Consider the following 23,559-nt stretch of genomic DNA (forward strand, 5'->3'; position numbering starts at 1 on the left):
GGCAACACTTTATAAACTATAGCAATGGCCTTAACTATAATTTACTTTCTCTGTTATTTGGCATCTGATCTTGTCCTCTGCTCCAAGGGTAAGGAGTGCTGGATCTCATTGTTTTCCTAATTTGGGGACATTTTTGGCCACTGTTCTTCTTCTTTGAGTAAGCCACTAACTGCTGCTAGCTGCTTTTTGAACCTCCTGCTGTTGGTTGCACAAACAACATGTAGTCAAAACATACTGCCTGGTGTGAGACAACTCTGTCCCCCCATTCCGCTATCATATCTTTTAAAAAGACGGGCGAGGCAGCATAATCACGCGATATTCCCGTCTTGAAGAGGCAGTGAAAAATGAGCTGCTGTTGCACCGGTTGATGAGTTCCTTCATTTAGAGGAACATGGGCACTGTCATCTATTTAAACTCAATACCACATCCTGCTGCAGTAAACACAAGCAAATCAAATGTGTATTAATCCACTGATGAAAATAGTCCCAGACTAATGCAGCATTTCCTCCTCTTTGGCCTGCCGTTTGTAGGAAATTACTAGTCGTTTGTAAAAGTGAAAGTGAGCACTAATGACCCATTTTGATATCTTGAGAAGGAACCAATGGTTTGTAAGAACCACAGACAAGCTTGGGAAGTCTGAAAGTGCGGAGAAACAAACTAGTACATCGTTGGTTTTGGTCTTTTCATGTGATTTGTTGACAGAAAAATACAGAATATATCTGTATGTATAAAATCTACATAGAAATAATCAATTCTGACACAGTCACACATCAAGCCAATTGTGCACCCTTAATTGCAGGTTTCAAAGCCTCGAATGGAGGAAACCGTGACAAATACCTTGTTGACCTAAATAAAAAACGATCACATCAAACACATGACTGTGGCTTTGATTAAAGGAGAAACTGTAAACACACAGTCCACTGCTTCACACATTACTGATTCACATCCAAGAAACACTCTTCATAGGTGTGTTATGGGTATGCGAGTGTTTCCTGCATGTGAATGTAAGTGTGTCATGCCAGCGAAGAAAGCATGTTGCGGCACTCCTTTAGCATGACATGTTATCAGTCTGTCTATCACACACATGTGCATGAAAACATAAATGCGTGAACACACACAGTAAGCCACAAGTACGCTTCTGTTGCCTAGCTGTGAAGGATTTGACATTAGACTTCCTGCTGCAGATGCTGCTGCTGCTAATGCTAACGCTGCACAAGCAACAGTGAAAGACAGCAACAAATATGACACAGAGACAGATGAAGCTACACACTGCAGCAGAGCTGCGTCCCCGGTAGGATAACAGAGGAAAATACTCACTCTAGCGTCAGCCCTGGAATTCTCAGCCTCTCCCGCTGGGCTTTCATGGCTGAACTGTGCTCGTTTGCTCTATTGTGGTCATGATATGCATTCACACTGCCTGCCTGCCTCCCGCCCCCCCCTGCACTGACAAAGAGCCAAACCCAGCCACCACAGTGCGATGAGACGGATTGGTTTTCTCTCCCCCCACAAAAAGGGAGGGGGTAAAAAAAAGGGGGGTGGTTACCGTTTTTGTTTTGGTCTTTCCACTTCCCACCTTGAAGCTGTCAAATAAGATTCTCAGCTGCCTGCGGAGAGCACGGAGGCAGGACAATGCCCCTTCTCCCCTCCCTTAATACACGCCCCCTGCTCCATCACAAACGCATGCACATTTATGCCCCCCCTCAACCCACCACCACAATTCCTCCACCAGCTGGTGACTTGCTACATAACAGAAATGGATGCAATAAATGTAATCTACATGTTGTCTGCACCTCTAACACGCAGTCACCTTGACCGATGCTAACACAAGCCACGCACCACACGGATGCAATGTCACCACAACCACGGGGATGATGTCATCTTGGAAAAGAAAACATAATGCACCACTACCTGCCAGCGCACGTCAGTCAGAGGACAGCAAGACAGAATCAACTCACACCTGGCTACAAGTGCGTATTTACAATAAATCATACAAATAAAAATAAAAAAGAGAACTAGAAAATGCATTTTGCAGTGGAATTTGTTTATAACACCTAACGTTGCAGACAAACCAAAGTATCATTTGAGTATTTGTGCATAACCTAGAGATTCATATGAGTGTTAGGTGTGATTGTGGAGTGAGAAACCCAAAGTGATAAAGCATTATGACGCAGCAGAGTGTCCTAGCCCCTGCAGGGATTTAAAAAGACTCCAGAGGCTACTATTTATCACTAGTTAAATCACCCATGATGCACTTTATCCACATTTATCGTTGCAGACTCCATTCCCAAACTATCAGGATCACAATAAATCGAAATGACCCAGTGACAGGAAATTGCCCAAGGATAAACTACTGAATGACAAAAAGGGGGCTTATTCAGATAATATGACAACCTACTGTAAAAAAAATAAATAAAAAAAGAATAATGTTCACAGTGAGTCGTCTACAGTAACTTCTGTATGATGATGCTTTTGTTTTACCTAGAATGATGGGAGAAGTAAAGACACTCATCTGCCTCCTCACTCACTCATCCAGTATACAAATGAATTCTTTATTACTATGAGCATGTTAGAGAAGCAAAGAGCCACTGCAGACAACACCAAACACTGCATTAACCACACAACTGGTAGTTGAGTCAGACAGGAACTGGAGCGTAAGAAGATGAAGAGCCGTTTCTAGAGTAAAGCAGGTCAAGAGTTGGCTGCAAACTTCGAGTACACAATGTTGCTCCTTATGCTGTCCTGTCATTTTCAGGCATTTTCAGGCAGGTGTTTTTTTTTGTCTTCCATCTTTTGAAGCCCTTTGGATTCATTTGGATAGTCATCCCTCATGGACTTTTATATTAGAATGTGGGAAAATAAATTAAATTCAAACAATGGAAGCAAGCCTGGTCAAATCGTACAGCGTAAAGAGCCTATGTTTGGCCGAAACTGGAAGCTCTGACCCATGACTTCCTGTCAGTAAACATTAAGAAAAATTTTTTTTTTTTTCCACTGAAAGTCAATGAGACATAACTCCAGCCCTTTTTCAGGGTGCAGGGTAATGCCCTCTGCCCTAAAATGTAACTTGGAATATGTAGTGGAGTGAATACTATTCAAAGAGAGAAATATAGTGTATGAAAGCAAATAACAAAGACATATCCATGGGTTGTATCTAGAAGTTTATGTGTATGAATTCAGGCTGCTTGTTATAATCAACTTGTCACTAGCTACTTTCGCTGTTGTTACCGTGAACAAACCGTAGCCAAAAATTCCTGCATGGTAAAACTTTAATGTTTGTGAATCCAAAGCAGAAATTTAAGGACAAACAAATTTGGGCTTACATTTTACATTACAGTTTCTTCTTTTAAAGGAACAATTTGTCATTTTGGAAAACAAGCTTATTAGGTGGGTTCACATTACAGATTTGCACAAAACTTAAGCAATATTTTCAAAATGTCGATAAAACGCAATTGTGACATGAATGTGTTTCCATTGAGTGATGTTATGCATCTTCTCCTCTGGCGATAACACTCCAAGAAGCAAAGCGATGGATGTTCAAAACATTAGCAGCTTTATTTCTATTGCAGCCACCACACTAGCCGTCATTATTTCCAATCTAGGGCCACGTAGGCGTGTTATTGTGAGCAATAATGGAAAGGCAAGCCTCTTTTACGTGGGAGCCGACACGTTTAAGGGATTTCTGGGAGGTGATAGTCCACAATTTCACTTCTGCTCATCTTTTGAAGAGTTATGTGATGCAATAACAGCTCTTGTAGCTCCTGCTGCATCATAAGGGAGCCAGTTCCTTCTGACAAGCACATAGTCATAACATCATGTGTCCTAGAAAAGCCAAAAAGCCATTGCAGTTTTACAAAATATGGCTTTTTTTCAATTGCATGAAACACCACCTAATGCAAGTGTAAAAACATTTTGAGATACTTGAGATTTTTTTCAAAACTGGCGTGTTTCCATTAGGCATATTTTAAATTCACAATTTTACTTTGCACAATTTGAGGGTTGATGGAAACCTGCCTATTGTTAGATGAGAAGGTGAACACCACACTTAGGTCTGTACATTAAAAATGAAGCTGCATCTAACAGCTGGCTAATGTAGCTTAGCATAAAGACTGGAAATGAGGAAAAAGGTAGCCTTGCTCTGTCCAAAGGTTACAATCTTTTAGGACCTTTTTAGGACCTCTAAGGCAGTCTAATAAACACATACAGAAAACACTACAGTCAACTAATCGAAACAAGTGACTATTTGATGGTACAGCATTTTTTTTATATATATAAACTAGTGCTGGGCATAGATTAATTTTTTTAATCTAGATTAATCTCACTGCAATCCTGTAGTTAATCTAGATTAATCTAGATTAAAATTATAGATTTGAATTTTGCCAAAGACATTCAAAATAATATCTATCTATCTAAATGATGAAAATGCATCACAAAATGCTTGAGAAAGCTGCTCTACTATAATATTTGGTAAAGAAAAATAATGTTCCATAAGATTTACTTTGGTGTTTAACTTTTTTTTATTTTGTTAAACACAGACATTTAGGAACACAGGTTCTGTCTCCATGTGGAAAAAGCTTTTTCCTGCTAACTGGAATGAACAGCAGAGGGCGCAGCCTCTGATAACATGACCCTAATTGAACTGTGGGCCTACATTAGAGGTCATGAAGAAGACCATTAACAGTCAGCAGCTTTGTGACACAGTCACTCAGGCAGACCAGCTTCCGCCTTGTTCACGCCCCCTCCGCGTAATTCGACCAGGTATACATCCGCGCTTAAACAACAAAGTGAAATTGGTGCCTTGCTCACTGTATAGACCCAACTTAGTGAATAGTTTATCGCGCGATAATTTCCTTATCGCGCGATAAGAATCCCGCGTTAACGCAGCACGTTAACGCCGTTAACGGCCCAGCACTAATATAAACCCAAGAATATCACCTGCTTAAGCTCAAAATCTTAAATAAATTATGACTAAGACCAGTACAAATGATACATCAGCTGTTTGTGGTGCAGGTGTTAAGTGTGCATGTTTATGTCATTTCCTACCTACACTGGAAGTAGGCACTCATACGCTGTATGAAATGTATTTCATGTCAATAAATGTCAAATATTCAACTAATTTTGCTTTGCTGAGTTTACTCTGAAAATCAGTTTTTGGGCTGTTAATTTGTGTCTTTGGTATGTGACTCACCAAGGCCTTCATAATAATGTATGACTGCTACTGTACCTGAGGTGTGAAAAACTTTAACTGACTCATACCACAATGTGCAGAGGAGCTTCTATTGTTCAGCATGAATTCATCTGAAATCAGTTCTACCTCAATGCCAGCGAAGCAGACCCACAGAAGTCTCTCAGCAACCGCACACTGACTGCTTTTTAGTTACCTAGAAAAAGGGGAAAAGGGCCAGTCATTTGCACCCCACTACACACCATCCTCTTACCTGTCCCTTGTTTTGCAATTGGTATCATATACACATTATTTACACCTTTTAATTAATGCCACAGCTCTTGTCTAAAGCTGCTGTAATTTCCTGCAACTTCTTGTAACAACGTTTTTTAATTGAGGTCACACTTACAGAGCACTCACATTGTTAGTGTGGATTAGAAAAAAAAAGCGTTCTCATTATAAAAGTACACACTAGTTGAGATGATGAGGCAACTACAGCTATGTAAAAATGTGGATAAAGATACTTGTGATAACTGGTGATAACTGAAATGAAGAGAACATTGTTTGTTTATTGTGGAGCAGTCGCTCATCATCCTCAGTCTGGGACTACAGCTTGTAAGTCACAAGTAAGTGTCAAGTCTTTGACAAAGTCGAGGCTGGCCAAACCTGAGTCAAGTCCAAAATCTCAAACTTTGAGTTTCACATCCTAGACAAGTCATAAAGTGCTCTTCGCCAAATGTAGAATCATTTTAACCCTTTGAAACCTGGGCAAATTGGCTTGATTTCTTTTAAAAACATAGGAAGAAGGCAACGAGGAGCCTAAGAAGAAATGACCCAGAAATTAGCAAGAAATTGGTTTAAAAAAAAAAAAAAACTCAAAATGAAGGAAAGAAATGCAAACATTAAAAAAGGAAATGACCTAAAAAAAAATAACAACCTGCTCTTTGGATTCTCTGAACATCAGAGGAAATTACCAAAAAAAATTAGCAAAATATAAAAAATTTTAATCTTTTTTTTTAAAAATCACAACAAAAAAGAAAATAAAACAAATGACCAAAACATGTACTTAAAAATAATAATATTTCTAGAAAATAATTTTTAATTTATAATTATGAATGAAGAAATAAAACCAATCTGCTCAGTGTTCAAACATTTAAATACTTGTGAAAGGCATCAGATTGCAGCACAAAAAGTGATGTAAATCCAGGTTTCAGACGGTTAAGTGACATTAACATTAAATCAACAAAATGAATGAATACTTTTTAAAAACCTAAATTTAAGCAAGAAAGGTAGTGCTGACAAAATTGGCTTTGGGGAAGGCTCCATGTATGTCAAATCAAAAGGTTCAAGTCCAAGTGAAGCCACAGGTCATTGGTGTTTAAGTCCACGTGGAGCTGCAAGTCTTTTTTTTAATTCTGTCAAGTTGAGCCAAAAGTCATTCAAACTGTGACTTGAATCTGACTTTAGTTCAAGTCATGTAATTCGATTCCACATCTCTGTGTTGTAGCATTACCTGTAAAACATCTCAGCTGATAAAAACTTGCTGTCAATACTTTGTCTTTGTCAGCTTCAAACCTGGAATTCATTATATTATTATATTCTGCCTCTACACTGACATTGTCCGTACTGGAGACAATGACAGAATTATGGCTACCAATGCCGAAAAAGCATTTTTGAAACATTACATTTAACTTTCAGTAATTTGCATTATTTTTTGGCCAATTGAGGGAAGTGCAACATGCTTTAAATACAATATTAACAACTGATTATTACAATAAAAAGTTGACATGACAAAATTGTGCCTATTAATTCTTCCCACTGATAAACACCAAGAAAAAAGTCGTGTTTGTCATCCTGTTTGGACGCTCGGCAGGTAGACAAAAGCAAAACAACAAAGTGTGGGCTGTAAAACCAAAACAAGAAGTGAGAGATGGAGGTAAGCTCTCTGGAGCTGAGTGGAACTGCCGAATTGAGGGATAATTCTCTTTCAAGTAACAATATTCATTGTTAAAAAAGCTATTTACTCCATTACTAATATAAAAATATTAATTAATGCAGCGTTAAATCTTTAATTCGTGACTTAATTAACATCGGCTGCAAATCAGTCTTTGCAAAATTAAGCACTACTGAGTTTATCTTCTAGCCATGCAGCCCCACGTCTCTGGAAATCTCTCCCACAAACCATATGTGATGTTGACTCTCTCCCTACTTTCAAATCCCTCCTCAGAACACACCTTTTTAGCCTTGCTTATTATGTGTGACAATTATTGTTAAACTGTGACTTTTTTGTTATTGTTTAAACTGTATATTGTTTTACTTATGTATTGATATTTTGTTGTTGTTTTTTTTATTGATGTATCTGTACGGTGACCTTGAATGTCCTGAAAGGCGCCCATAAATAAAATGTATTATTATCATTCAATATTATGTGCGCCAGTTTTCAAGATAGAAAATTAAAATCTTGTAACACCGTTGCTAAACACAGAAGACTACACAAGTAATACTTCCATTCATTCTGTATTACCTTGACATATTAACATAACATTTATTAATTTGGCAGATGCTTTTCTTCAAAGCTCTTTAAAAATGAGTTACTAGCCAAGCCTCAGTAAAGTAAGGAGATCACTGCAGGATCAAAGTAAGACATAGCATTTGTTTTTGGTTTTAGATCATATCGTATATAAAAACTTCCAGGATAACTGCAACTGTAAAACTCCTCATCTAAATCTCTGTAAATTACCAAACTCTGCTGGCAACTCAATTTGCAGTAATAGTTCATGAGATATAGCATATAACAACATGTGCTGAATTGAATATCACCATAAAAAAAACATGGTGTAACAGAATCTACAGTCAACATTTCCTCTTTGATATCCTGTTGCAGAAACAGCTGATGGAGTTGGCCAACGCTGCAGTTTTAGCCCTGGAGAGCTGAGGCTGCAACAGGTTATGTTTTTGTGCTGAGAAATATCAATATAGGATCTAACAGAGACAGTCAACAGTCTTGAGTTGCTGACACGTACAAATGATTGATTTTATGTAATTTAATTGGATCCGGCACAAGACTTCCAGTTATTAAGGTCAGCCTATAAATAGGTTCCAGTCATCACACGAGAATGACTCACGTTGAAAGCAACTTAATGAATGGCATAAGATACAATCTGTCGTGCTTGTGGCTGTGGAAAAGAAAAATAAAGATGTCAAGAGTTTGTGGAAAAGGCTAATGCTGGTGATTAAGTGCCATGTTGACACCAGGCAGCATGTTAATGACTTCAAATGTTCAGCAGATGGCTCTCTGCGACAACAAGAGATTTCAGTGCTCTGAATATCATAAACACTGAGCTGAGGCTGATGCAGAGTTTTAAGAGTTAATTTCATTTTTCATGTACTTTTTGTGATTAGAAAATAAATGTATGTAGAGTCTTAGTCCAAATTTAGCTCCTACATCAGTCACATCAACACACCATTAAATTCCAACACATCAACAGCTACAACATCAATGAAAAGAAGCAAATGTATCTATTGTACACAATGCATTATGGGTTATTAACTTCATTTTCAAGTCCAAACATCTATTAGAGGCTCTAACTACCTGATGAATTTGAAGCAGCTATATCAACTTTGTCATATCCAAACACCATTACTATGGTTACCAAGGTCACTAGAGGCTCCAGTGCTCTAAATATAAGCCGGTGTGATTGGTGATCTCACAGCAGCCTGTTAGTAATGGCTCACCTCCATTACAGTAGGTGCCCCATCTGGTGAGGTGCCAGCGAGAGCAGCAAGGTGTCATGGGTAAATCTTTCTCTTCCACCATGAAATATATCAAACTAAGCCAAAATCAATGTCCGAGGAGTCTATTAAGGCTTCACTTGGCTGTAAAGCTGGATCTCATGTGGCGCATCAATGGTAAAAGTATCATCTGAGCAGAATCTAAACAAGCCTAAAGGGGGTTTAAGGCATTGTATACATCCTCTCTTTCTGGTGACAAAATAAAGCGCTATAAGAACACATACTAATGAGTTATGAATTTCAACAAACCTGTTTATGATCCTGAGAGCACTTAACTAATTCAAAGTAAAGTAAAGTAGATCATACTGACTAACATTTGAAAAATGGAAATTATTCAGCACTCCAACACTCATCCATCGTCTAAGCAAACATCTGAAGATCGCTCCTCATAGAGCCACTTTCTGTTAAACCAACAAATGCATTTCACTGGAAAACAGCTTGCACGTGTTTTTAGATCTCTCACATTGTATCCATAATCAACCCTCTGCAAACAGGTGAAAGCTGGAGAAAGATTCTGAACGTGTTCTGTCCAAAAAATTAACCCTCTGAAACCTGGATCGACATCAGTTTTTTTCTTGTGCTGTGTCCAGTTGCCTTTCATAAGCATTAAAAAACACTGAAGCCTGAAAAAACTGGTTGAATTTTTTTAAACATGGGGAAAAAAGGCAATGAGCAAGTTGGCAAGTAATGTCTCATGGAAGAAACACAGAAATAAAAAATAAATAAATAAATAAAAATAATAATGTCGAGCAGAAATTATATTTTTAAAAACCGTTCTAAAGAAATGTCATAAATGAATTATTTGATCATTTTTTTGCTTTTTCTAGATAATTATTTATTTTTGGATATTCTTTTTCAATTTTCTTTAATGTTTATTTTGAGGTAATTTTCTTGTAATTTATTTGAATTTTTTCTCTTTTTGGCTTATTTTCAGGTATTTATTGGTTATACTGAAGTTACTTCTCATAACTTTTTACTCATATCTTGCTAATGTGTGGCCATCTCTTAAGTTGCTTACTGCCACCTTCTTATGCTTTTGGAAAAAATAAATCAAGTCAATTCACTCATGTTTCAAAGGGTTAAGAGAGAAATAATTGACTAACTTGTGTAAGTATTGGGTTTAGAGCTCCCTGGGGACCCGCTGTTCATCCTTGGGGTATTTCCAGAGAAAATGAGAGATGCACAGTATTTATGGCACATTCTGCAGGCGGCTGCCAAAAAAACCAACCTCCAACCCATGACAGGTGGCAATCAGTAATTAAAGCATCCACTCGATGGGAAAATTAACATTCATGTTTAGATTAGAGAATGTACAATTCACAGAGAGATGGTCACTGTTTTGACACTAAAACCTAAAACATAGTAGGCATTTTTAGCTAATGACATTTGGGAGTTTACGCTTAACTCAAACTAAATTGTATTTTGCATATTGGGAAGCTAATTTATATCATCTTAGAGTTTGAAAACGATCACTGAAAACTTGTCAATAAAATTTGAGCTGCTGTAGAATATGTGAAATATGATCAGCAAAAAACTTTTTACATCATATCAGTGTCATTTATGTTAGTTATGTGCCTTTTTCAGGGGATCACTCTAAAAATCTGTTTACAATGCAGGTTAGACTGAGTAGACCAAATATAACTAATAATTCACAAGATTTCACACAATCATCGCAGCGGACTGGAAGCCAGGAACATTTACATAGCTAAATATGATTAATTGACACCCGTCAACTGAAGAGCCCAATCATGCATGATCCTGAGTACATATTCATGGTGTCTGAACCTAAATATATTTAACCTTCAAACAAGCAATGTGAGCCACGATATTGTCTGAAATAATGTTGCCTACGAAACAAATAAAACAAAATAATTAATAATCTATTATTATCACATATATTATATTATTATTTTTATGGGTTAGGGTTCCCATAGATAAAACAATGAACATCAATTAGATTTTTTTTCTGTGATTTTTGATATTTTATGTGATTTATTTACAGCCTACAGTAATGATGCAATGTTTCTTTTAACTTTACTTTTTAGTTTTATACAAATATTAGTTTAGCTAATCTGTAGGGGTGTAACGGTAAACAGGAGTCACAATATGGTGCGATTTCAGTACAGCGGAAAAATATAGGATATGAATAGATTTGTTTTTATTTGTTTTTAAAGAAGTGCAAATGTCAGTAACAGACAAGCTGCTCATGCTGGGGACTAAGGTAACATTTTACCCACTTGCAACTTGGGTAAAATTCAGTATTTTTCAGTATGAAAATTAGGAACATTTAAACCAACTCTGTCTTACACTGAACAAACACTTCCAAAAAGGCACCAGGGCACAACAGCCGCTAACACTGAAAGGCATCTTTTAGGATGTGAATCTAAAAAAAATAAAGCTTGTTCGTTAGAAAGGGGAGTTACGAATTCTTCAGGCTTGGCTATATGCCAGTGTAAATGCAAATTGCTTCAGTAATTGTTTTATTCTATCCTGCTTTCATATCTTAAGGCTGGTTGAAAGCATTGGGAATAAAGAGTTGGGCTCCAGTTTGTTCCTCCTTCGTACTGGTATTGGCAAATCTGGGTGACGCTGTCAAACATTTGTTAACCGTTGGATGTATTTCTATTCACATGCCCTACATAAGAGGAGCAACACTGACACACCACCCTCATGCTACACACAACTCTCACTTCTTTGCTGCTGTAACAGAAAGTGAAACCACAGGTGGAGCTTCCAGCTCAACTATTTCACTTGTACTCACCACAGTGTGACTGACTCACACGCCAATCTGCTTGTTGTACGAACCTTAGTTTATGTTGCAAACAACATTAGAATAAAAGTTTTCAGGCAAAACTTGTGCTTTTGAACTCTTGTTGCATCACATGTATCCATGCATGCACCGAGCCGTGACCCTCGTACCATGGCGGCTTTGGCACGAACATACATAACGCTACAGCCCAAGTCATTTGTGTGTCTGAACTAACATGGCAATACCATGCTTGACAACCAGAGGTCAAGGTTTATTAGATGGTATAACCAACTTATCAAACCACCAGCGGGTGTTATGTATGTATGTAACTTGTATGTGGGTACTTACAAACTGCCTCTTCTGGGAAGACTCAGCTCTTTCTGTAAATGAAAAGAGCGGAGAAGAGTTAACCCTTTGAAACCTGGATCGACACCTGTTTTGTTGTGATACCTTCAGACACCTTCAGAAGTATTTAAACCCTTGAAATCTGTGCAAATTAGTTTGCTTTCTTTTGAAAACATGGGGCAAAAGGCAACAAGCAACTTGGTAAGAACTGTTCTGCAAACTGCAAAGTAGATTTGGAATATTATTATTATTATTATTATTATTATTTTTAAAGAAGCTAGGGAAAAAATGTATTATTATAGTCATTATATACATAATATAATCATTTTACTGAATTATTATAGTTATTAAGTACTTCAGGTCATCAATCAGGTCATTTTTTTTTTTTTTTGCTTTTCTCTTCGTTTCTCTTGTCATTTTTTTTTAGGTAGTTTCCTTTTCCTTTTTTTTTTTTTTTTTTTACATTTTTTTTGTGCGCTAATTTTTGGGTAATCTCAACTGAAGTTCTCCATTGCCTTTTACCTTAATGTTTTTTCAAAGACATCACGCCAATTTGCTCAGGTGTGTTATAACAGCAATAACGTCGATATACATTTTAAATATTGCATCACTTATGTGGCATCTTTTGCATTGGCCCTCATAATGTGCCTCCTACAAACACTAACAAAACAAAGTTACTTTACACAACATATATCAAAGGTTACTTTTGTATTTATGCAGACCTAGTTAATTATCAGATGCAGTGTACCAGATCTGATAATACCCACATTTTGGGTGGGTGTTTTTTTTTGTTTGTTTGTTTTTTTTTATAAATGAAAGCAGCAAACCTGTTCATTGAATTCTTGAAAATAACAGTATTATTGTAGAATAAAAGTAGCTTCAGAGATACCACAGAAAATGAGGAGCACCAAAACCACATTGAAATTTGCAGACCAAAATAAAGAAAGTGAAAATGGGGTGAAAATTCAAGGAGAAGATTGAGGTTGTGTTAAAAAATACCAACAGCGAGTGCACTTTTCTTCCGCTGTGAAAGCTGCAGCAAACAGTCACCATATGGAAAGAGATCACAGAGCAGGTGTGAAACTGTTACATCTCATCCCAGGGAGCTGGGCTACAAGTTTAAAGAAAGCATCTGGATTCAAAACTGCTCACTTAATTCACAGAGCAGCTGAGGCATGTCAACATGAGGGCCACGGAAGGACAAACACAGCTCCAAAGATTGAAACCTAAGAAGTATGTTTATCTACTTTTAGTTTATTTAATGGAAGACAATACTGTGTGTATACTGTATATGTTGGTGAAGTAAACTGCACAAAGCAGACTTACACAGAGGTCAGGGTTTACTGTGTGCACTGAATTAGTCCAGAAAAAGCACCAACAATGCCCCCATTGATTTCTTGGGGGATTATGCGTTCTCACAGACGTCTTACTCAAAGGGATAATACTGTGTTGTTGGGTTCCCTCATCGAATCAAATAAAAAGTTTCATAAAACACTCTAAAGAACATACTTCTCTAAAAGCCGCCAGAAGCAAGTAAATAAAATGCATCGGAGCACAACTGCTGCTGCAGCATCTGTTGAAGTGTCACATGGAAAGCCAAGCAAGCCGAGGATCAACATCAGCCACAGTGACAGACGAGCACACCGTGCACAGATCACGACAGCCTCCTTAGAGCTAACACTAGTGTTTGTTTAATTACAGTAGTTCCTTGTAAATATGTTTACCTGTGCTCTTTTTTATCAGCATTGTGTAACAATCAGAAAACTCGGATAATTTCAAATCTTTCCCTACTGGATTTGCCCACACTGATAAATTACCAGGCTTTCAGATCAGTTTTGTTTAGAGACTACAAATCCCACTGATTTGATCATGAGACATTTCTTTGTCTAACAGCAACCTGATAAGGGTGAGGTCCTTTGTCTCAAACAGTGTAGGACATTGAGTTGATGTTTATTGGCTGCTCTCGTCAGCAGAAAAAGTGCTAAGCCCCACTCTCCCTTTGCTATCAATTAGGGCTTAATGTCTGGCTTCCCCTGCTGCCTACAGAGGACCAAGGGCAGAGAGTTTCCTTGGGAGACATGACCGCAGCTCACACAACACTAATTACCAGCAGGGAATGACTTACAGTGGTGGGATATCCACCAATCACAGCGCACCAAATAACAATGTGAAGTCTATAATAACGACCATTTGGGAACAAAACATGATGATAACCGCCTGATTTATTGAAAAACACATGTATTCATGTGAAATCATTCATATTTACATAAAGGAGAATAAATGTATTTTAATGCCTTGCTTGTTTGTGCTGTGATGCTTGACTTTTTTTTGACAGCTTTTAAAGTTTGTGTAGCAAGGAGGGTTATTACTGACAGCAAGTATTCAAAGTGCTCTGTGTGACGCGAGTTTAATCAGAGTGTTGAGATACATACAATCTAGCTGGCTCTCCTGCTGACTAAAGTTTGGGTTTGTCTTTGCTTCAAAATACATTTCCTAGAAAAAATATGAATCGGCTGTGGGCTAACCAAATCGATGCTCTTATTCCAGTAAAACAACACCACAAACAACAGTCTATTTCAAGAGATTACCATCATACCAGAGAGTCTGAGCTTATAGAAACAAATCACATTTTCCCCTACACATGAAGCATAATAATAACCAGAGCAACATTACAGACCACTACCATACTTGCCACTCAAACTTAAAAGAACTCTTTAAATCCATTTTGATACTTTTTTGACATTTTTTCAGTGTATTTACATTTTGGAATCACCTCTCAATACAGTACATTTTATTGTTACTAGCAAAGTCTGTCATTTTCACGTTGGATTCAAATTGCATTCACACAAGGAATTCACAGTATGTATGTAATTCAGTTTGAGCTGAGCCATTATCAAATTTTATTTTTATTTTTGGCTTCTAACAGTTCTGAAAATAAGATAATGAAGATTAAATGACTGAACATTCCATTAAGTATTGATGCTCTCGTTTTATTAGGCTCAGTGTTGTCAACCTTGCACTTTTATCACTACATTTAGTCTTTACCTTCTCAGTTTATTTGGTTCAAAAATTTGAAAAACGAAAAATATAGACTTGTCAAACCATCAGGGGAAAAAGTGAGAAATATATTCAGATATATTTTATTGTAATTAATTCTCATGCGTATGGTTGACAGTATGGGATTGCGCCTCCTCACGTGCCTGTTCAAATTTATAACTCATATTATTTATTTGCTTTATTTATCTCTCTTTACATTATTCATTTTGCTTTTCAGTAGAATTACATTTGGAGTTCAAGAATATCCACTGTCATAACTTCAAGTCTCTTAAAACTTTAACAAATTAATGTTTGCCAAGTCGATGAGTAATCTTGTTAAATAATTGTCACTTCAATATTACTGTGGGCCTGAAATGATCTTCAGCGACTTGAAAAGACACGTGCAGCATCTAGAAAATATTCACTAACAAATATATATATATATATATATATATATATACAAATATATTAATTTGATGACACAAAAATATTAATTTGACGACATGTGCACCCAAAATGTTATTTTTTTGTCTTATTTTTACATTGCAATCACAGATCTGATATTATTAGAGATTGCAGATCTGCTGTTAGTACGATGCCAATTTAAACTGATTTATAGCACCAGAGACAAAGTAATTTAGGAAGTATTACAGTAATATCCTCTAATTGGAGATTGATGGAATTGGTAGGCTAATAATGAGTAACAGGCTAACACAAGGTTACCAGCTGTAATAGCAATGATTCCCATGATCACAATATTGAAAGAAGCCAAAAAAACTTTCAATAACTTGCTGTGTCCCAGCCATGTGCGCCACTTTTTCGTGTTTCCTGTAAACTGTTTCCACTGTGTTGTGAGCTCCTAGCAGCGCTTTTTCTAAATGCTGTGCTGTTGTGAAGGTGATGCTTTTTATGTGTCGTTATGTGGGTGATGATGTTTCTGAATTTGCTCATGTGGTGTTTATTTATGTCTGTTTGCAGTGAATTGAGCTCTCATGGCCACAGAACAATATTTACTAAAATGATCAGAATTATGATTTTTGCCATAGTCGAGCAGCCCTGAATCAAGCATTAGGTTGTAATTTTATTTCGTTAAGCCTCCCTGTTTAGATTCTCTGTCTTAACACTGTATTACGTTACAGCTTGTGACCTAAACACACCAGCAGGTACAGTAGTTCCACCAGGAAGATTTAAAGGCTGGGATATTTCCTCATGCAGTTAACCTCAGCAACATTAGCAAACATTGTGGAAACTGTTTTTTCTTTTCCCTTTTATCGGTCAGTGGACTTCACCTCTTGCTTCATTATCCCTCACAGACATGTCTCTTCGTGTGCTCAGAGTCAAGAGTGGCGCCTGAGCTGTGTGTCAATGTCATGGTCAAACAGTGTGTCTGACTCACGCTGCTGCAATATCAACAGCACCAAGACCAGGCAGGAGGAATTAATTCAACAAGAGACTTGTCACAGGAACAATATGTGCATTACTCTTTGTGCAGAACTACTGTGTCATTAAAAAAAATCCTTTCACTTGAATTTTCCATTATACTGTCTTTTTAAGCTTAAAGTACTAAATGCTGTGTTGTAACAAACAAACTTCTAGGTGCTAAAACGTAGGCAACTGGACGTTTCTTGATAGAGTTTCATCTCCCATCTGAAAGATTTCCTCAGTTGTGAAACATCTTCAAAAAACTAATCTAAACTTATCTTCTTAATTTACACTTTGTCTGTTTTATTTCGTTTTATTTTTGGTTTGATTGCTTTTAATGTTTCTGTTTTGAGCTATTTCTTTCTATTATTTTATATATTTACATTATACACTATACACTGGGTTTTTCAAAGTCAGTGTAAAGTTTAACATAAGTGCAAGTATTTCTATTAAATTTTATGATCCTTAAGAGGTCGAAAAGCTGTCAAGCAGGCTGCACAAACTGATAGTAATTGCATGAAAACCTTTTATCTTTCAGAGGAATGTATCAGGAAAACAAACCGGTGATGAAAGAAAATCTTGTATGTTTAATCATTTGTTTATCCGGTAATCTTTTGAGCGCTCCAGAGATAACAATTCTGACACTATGAACCTGAGATGCTTTATTGTTCCATGTGGTAAATGTCAATTAATGACTTCTAGCAACAACATTTCATCTCCAAGACACCACATCAAAGCTGCGGCATTGCTCTGGTAAAGAAGGTCTATGTGTAATGGTTCATTAATTATTCCTTTTGATATATTTAGGATTTTCCTACATCTCGAGATCAAAAGTGTACATGGTTTTATGGTGGTTTGCTGCTGACTGGCGGGAAAATCCCTATTAAAATATGAAGTCATAACACCATCAAATCAACACCTTGAGTGACATCAGAAGGAAGAAAGTTATATATTTTCTTTTGCATTTGTATGTATGTTCAGTTAGTCTGACAGGGTGATCGTTTAGGATCCCTGACCAGATCTATACTATTACTCCATTATTCCATAATGGCAACCCTCATCCAACAGTCCAGCAAATTGCTGCCTTGGGCTACATGTAATTTTTACATTATGTTAGTCAGTAAGCTGAAACGTGGTTTAAATAAAAATTTTAACGATTTGTTTCTATAGTCTATATGACACTGCTATTAGAAAACCTGTAATAAGTGCTCATGGATCAACAAGGTAAGGAGTCATTTGTAATGAGTAGTTTGGAGCCCAGTTATCAAACTCAGTGGCAGGATGCACCTTTGCTGCATCGTTATTCCAGAAGAAAAGAAAAGACTCTACAATAGTCTACAGCCATGCTCGCAGCTCTGTGAGGCTGTACTTAGAGCTAATTGCTAACAACAGTGTGCTAATGTGCTCACAATAACAATCACAATCTCCACAACCTGCAGGAAGAGTCACAGACTGAGTTTAATGGAAATGTTCCTCGTTTTAGTCCATTAGTAAGTCTACAATTATTTCGTGACCACTAATGCTCTTGATAATAATGTTTAAAGTGAAAAAAGACAACTTATCAACTTTTGCCCTCCCCTAGCATTTCCCAGAGGTATTATTGCTGGCGCTGCAAGCCCAAAGACAACTGACCAATTTTCCATTTTCCTCAGTATTCAAAATTATTTCAGAGAATTATTATAGTTCTTTAACTACTTTTTTAAAAGTCATTTCCTTGTTTTTGCTTTTTTGTACAAATTTTCAGGTCATTATTATGTACTTTTTACACATTTTGTTGCACATTTTTTGGTCATTTCTTTGTCTGCCTGCTTCTTGTGTTTTAGTTTTTTTTCACAAAGATTTTTTTGTTTGGCATTTTAGCCTTTATTAGACAGGACAGATCATAACGTGAAAGGGGAGAGAGAGGTGACGACATGCAGCAAAGGGCCTTGAGCTGGAGTCAAACCCAAGACTTCTGTGGCAAGGACACTGCCTTCATTCATGCGGCGCCTGCTTTATCCACTCAACCACAGACACCCCGCTTCTTGTGTTTTTAAAGAAATCAAGCCTATTTACCCAGGCTTCAAAGGGTTAAATATTAGCTTCATCTAACCTCAAAGCTGCTTCAAAGTCAGAGACCTCAAGTGTGTCTGGAGATTAGGAGAGGTCAAATAGATCAATACGGCTGGTTATCTGCTCCCGACACGTGTGTAACACAGGAAGTAGACAGGCGACGTTTATAAAACTGATTGAAGATTGTCTCAAAGTGCATCCACTGACCTCAAGTAGTAAACAGTGGATGACCTGAATTTTGCTTCTATAGAAACTCCATGTAAGCAGCTGACTTGTATTAAACATGACAACTACATCAGTAAATCCAAACATACTGTCTGAAGTAATATCTTCCAGCATAATGCCCTGCTCCATCTGAGAGATATTGATTTGTGCACCAGCAAGGAGAGATTCAACAGCAAAGCACACATCCACTGTTAGAAAGCTTTGCTGATTAAATCTGTTGGCATCTTCACATTCCTCCCTGTAGCAGGATGTTAGGTGTCATAAATGCTTAATCCACTGCCTCATCCAATGTTGTACGGGGGAAACAATTCATTTCATGGCTGGCACTGAGCATAACGTTCTGCTAATTTAATGATCTCTCCTTTTTTAATGAGGAGCTCATTTTAATGTCATGATAATGGACCCTTAAAGCGAAAATAAATGAATGAAGATATTCACAACTGTAGCCACATCTTTATATAACTACAGGTTAGAAGCTTTTCATTATTATTAAAAATGTTAGCTGGTCTGCTTTATTCATCATTAATATGCATCGAGTAGAACAACAAGAGTTTAAAGTACCTCACAGGTTTCCTATAAACAGCAGCATATTGATAAACCTCCTCTCAGGGGTTGCCAAAATTTGCTTAATATTGTTGGATTTTATAACTGTTGGTGATAAATTAGTGTTTACACAGTTCACTGCTGTTGCGCATTGTCTTGCTGTTTGAGACCTGCCACTGGTTGTTAATGAAGCCTGACAAAATGCCAAACGTATACTGTTGATATTTAAAGCATATTAGTCACTTCCATTTACATCTAACTGATGCCTTCGCTCGCTGGTGTCTGTGTCTGTTGGTGTTTGACAGGAACAAATGCAAATGACAGAAGTGATGTACAAACTCAGACGACAGAAGGGATGAACAGCTGGAGATGACAGGGGACTGGGAACTACTTAAGACGTCCGTCCAGTTTGAACAGCAGGTACTGTGAGGACACCAGAAAGATCCAAACTCCAGTGACCAGTTAAATTGTGCAGTCTCTAACAACGGGTGCCACAAATTGTATAACAGCAAGGAAAAATATGCAACCATGATGAAAAACAAGATTAACAAACACCATTAAACCATTAACAGTACAAATGGAACGTGATACAATTAAAGCCCAAGACACACTGTATGTGTTAACATTGTGGAATCTGTTTTGTTTTTTGTTTTTCTCGGCACCCATGTTATCGGCAGTTATAGAATGAGAAAATGGTGTTTTGAGAGTCAAATTGAAATTATACCATCTTTTACTACAGTTTCAATGTCTCTATCCATCACAGACATGAGGGAAAATGTCTGTTTTACTCATCCTTTCCTGTTTGTTTCAAAGTAAAAGGCCCCTGAACATGTTTCTGTGGACAAATTCCCATCTACTGTTGACACAAGGCATTTTATTGTAAAATATTTACAGGACCGTTTTGTTGACGATGCAGGAGCTTGCACAGCTTCATAAATGAGTGGACTATATGCTTTTAATTGTGTAAATACAGTACTCACTGCAGCAGGCAGCTCAGCAACAGTGTCGCTGCGACAACGCTACCAGTGTGAACATGGTGTGCAAGACGCAGCAGTCAAGCTTTGCATAAGCTGTATGATTTGTAAAATGCTATTGTTAATTCCAACTCATACTGTACGAGTAAATCGTCTGCAATGTACAGCCAAAACTCACGACTGAATGCGCTCGCACTGCACGGTCCAATTGTCAAGCCACAACCTGAGAGCTCACACTGTACATGTAAAAATGGCCCTGGCTGGTCCTGGCTATTGACAACTGTCAATTAAGATTAGTTTGAAAGCTCAAAGGCAGGTATTTGCAACAATGCTAACAAGGCAGAAGCGTGCTGCCTTGATAATCTGTGCAATCCTTTGTGCCTAAAACCTCCAAGAAAAAGAGGTGGGCCTTTTTTCTTTAGGTGGCTAATTTATGAAGGCAGCATTAATTAATCATTAATCAATTGATTCTATGTATGTGATGCAGCAGTTTTCAACCCGGAAGTTATGATAAATAAACATTGTGATTTTTAATATAAAATGAAAAACAGGCATGAGCCATTTCAACTGAGAAGCAGATGTGAACACAGATGAACTAACAGTTTCTTATACAACTCTTGTGTGCTATAAGAGCAAACAAGAGGTGGCTCCTTGAATCCACATTAGGGGCTGCTATTGTACACATTTGAACACATGACAACTAACAGTTTTGTGTACAGTATTTTTCATTGGTAACTCATCGATGCATTTGGCTGCTGTTAGCATCTGGCACTGCTCACCATCCACTTTCAATCCCCAGTGATGACGAACGTTTTCTTTTGTGATTATCCATCCTCAAGGAGAACCGATCTTTTAATCTGACCCCTTTCACAGCCTCAAAGAGGTGCCGCCAGAGCTGAGAGAAACTCGATGTCTTGCACAAGGACACTTCAGCATTCAAACATGTACAGGAGCTGGACTTTCCAGATATCCCAGAATGATTGACCATGTATTTAAGAGACATTAAATTGTGATGTGACAGACAGTCGTCCAACACTTCAGCAGAGAGGCTGCTTACCTCCTTTAGCTAGAGAAAGCTTGTCCTATTCACTTGTCCCTTCCAGGTGAGAGCTTTTCATTGGTGCTTCGGTAACGTTTCTGTTGTCAAATTAGCCCAAAAAATACAATGATAACTGCCTCTCTCATTGGCACAGCATTTTTTTACCTACAGTTACATTACTGTGATCAAGATTTATGGATCAGTCATGAAGAGGTGCTCAAAAATGTGCAAGTACAGTAGAGTAGACGGCCATTCTGGTGCTGCAGCATCATGTCTGACCAGCTGGCTCACACCACTTCACAAAAACGGCTCTTTAGAGGCACACAATGTCTATGCACTCGTCTGGATAGCTACCTTTTTATTATGGAGGCAGTGTTAGATGTCAGAAGTACAGTAAAAGCTCACAATGCAATGCAGTAGCTTCTGACAGGCTGCTCCTAATTAAGATGAAGGACATGCTATAGGCATCATTAAAATCTATATAAATCCAACCATTTTTATATAATGAGGGAACATGGCGGCTATACGCCCTCAAAACCAGAGTACAAACCTACTGAGACGAGAGACACGACCACAATAACCAAGCTAAAGGGAATCATCTCCTGTGAGACATGAGGAGAACGCGACTGAGGTGCTTGTTAGACCAGAAAGTCAAACACACTTACACATGCTGTGTACATACTAACACATATTTCTAAATGAAGATTATCCTTAAAACACCAGCAGGCATAAGTATTTGGACAAGTAAATACATTTGTAAAATAAGATGCCGACAGTGTTATGCTCATATAAAATATTGTGAATTACAAATATCTTAGAGTTTGTCCATACCCTTACTAACACACACAAAGGTTCAGGTCTCCTGACACACTGCAAACATGGGAGCATTCTCTTGTAGTAATTAAGGTAATTACCTTTAAAGATAAAACAATACCTGAAGTTTATCAAATCACCCTGTCAGTTCCCCACTCATTCTTTTTGACCACAACTACAACATAAATCAAGTGAAATGTAGATCAACACTATTTATCACCACAACATCATCATATATGCTGTTAAAATCTATTATAAAACTTAACCTTCCTCTACTCAGTCAACAGTTAATCATCTCAACGAGATAACGCAAGCTACTGACAATGCAGACAGACATTCATAATGAGCTGAACAGCACAGTATAGCTAAGCAATTTATTTAAAGAACTCACTAATGGATCTGATACTGGGAAACAATAACTCTCTTGTGTATTACTGTCTACAGTTGTTTTCAACAAGTCTGAAAATAAACATTGTCATATTTAATAGGCATCAACATGAACACTGAAGCGTTCTCAGATTCACAGATTTGACATTTTCTAATACTTTTTCACATACTACATTTTCCCAGGGTACCAATTTACAAAACTCATTGTTGTTAATTATTGTAGATGTATTTTCTACCTGTTGGATATTTTAAGAACTGGTCCTGCATGGCTTTCACAAAAAAACCCCAAAAAAAACAGAATCTAAGTCAACTACACCAAAAAGTAAACTCTTGTTGAGAAAAAGTTAAGCATCGTGGGAAATATGTTCATTTGCTTTCTTCAAATAGTAAGCGGAGACGATATCTAGCACTCTTAAGTCCTACATAACAGCCTGTAGCTGGTTATCTTAGCTTAGCATGAAGACTGGAGGCACTGCCTCTGGCCAAGAAATAGTCCACCACACAATCCCCCGTACATCAAAACTTGTCATTTTTAAAATGTGTTTTTTATACAGTTTAAATGAAAAAGATGTGACTTGTTAAAGCTAATTGATAGTTTCCACATCCGTGAGGGTCCACTTTGGTTGGGGTGATGTAAATGTTGTCATCTCCCTGTCTCCACAGGGTCCACATGCACCCCAATGTGGCCGTCCATTTTTTTGCGACTGTGCTGACTGTACATTCAGCAAGCACACGGAGAGCTCACACTCCTGTCTCCTGTTCCACACTTCGGTCCAGTACAAAAAACTGCCGCCAAGCCGGCTGCAGCTGCCACACGGCAGTGAATATAGTTTCAGGTTGGATATTAAACAGACATTCACTACATACCCAGCAGCATTTTCTTAGTTTTACTTTGACCAGATGTCAGCAGTAACAGCCTGGTAAGCTCACCTTGCAGGCTTCGTGTTTACTACTGGAGGTTGACGTGGACCCTCAAATGTACTAAGAATAGAACCGCATGCGCATCTACATGACTGTACTG

General features: G+C 37.6%; 1 protein-coding gene across 5 annotated transcripts in view; it reads right to left on the minus strand.

Annotated features, from left to right (window-relative positions):
* Window positions 1-23,559, minus strand: part of mast4 (microtubule associated serine/threonine kinase family member 4) — a 124,416-nt gene that overhangs the window by 56,925 nt on the left and 43,932 nt on the right. For 4 of the 5 annotated variants that reach the window (XM_042509471.1, XM_042509470.1, XM_042509472.1 and 1 more), the window contains exon 4: window positions 12,051-12,082. In XM_042509471.1, the coding sequence (XP_042365405.1) occupies window positions 12,051-12,082 (32 nt within the window). Of the gene's footprint in view, window positions 1-1,317; window positions 1,440-12,050; window positions 12,083-23,559 lie in introns of those variants that run through there. The other variant, XM_042509474.1, reaches the window with a different exon arrangement.

Source organism: Plectropomus leopardus, chromosome 20, assembly GCF_008729295.1.
Source record: "Plectropomus leopardus isolate mb chromosome 20, YSFRI_Pleo_2.0, whole genome shotgun sequence".
NCBI classification, from domain to species: domain Eukaryota; kingdom Metazoa; phylum Chordata; class Actinopteri; order Perciformes; family Serranidae; genus Plectropomus; species Plectropomus leopardus.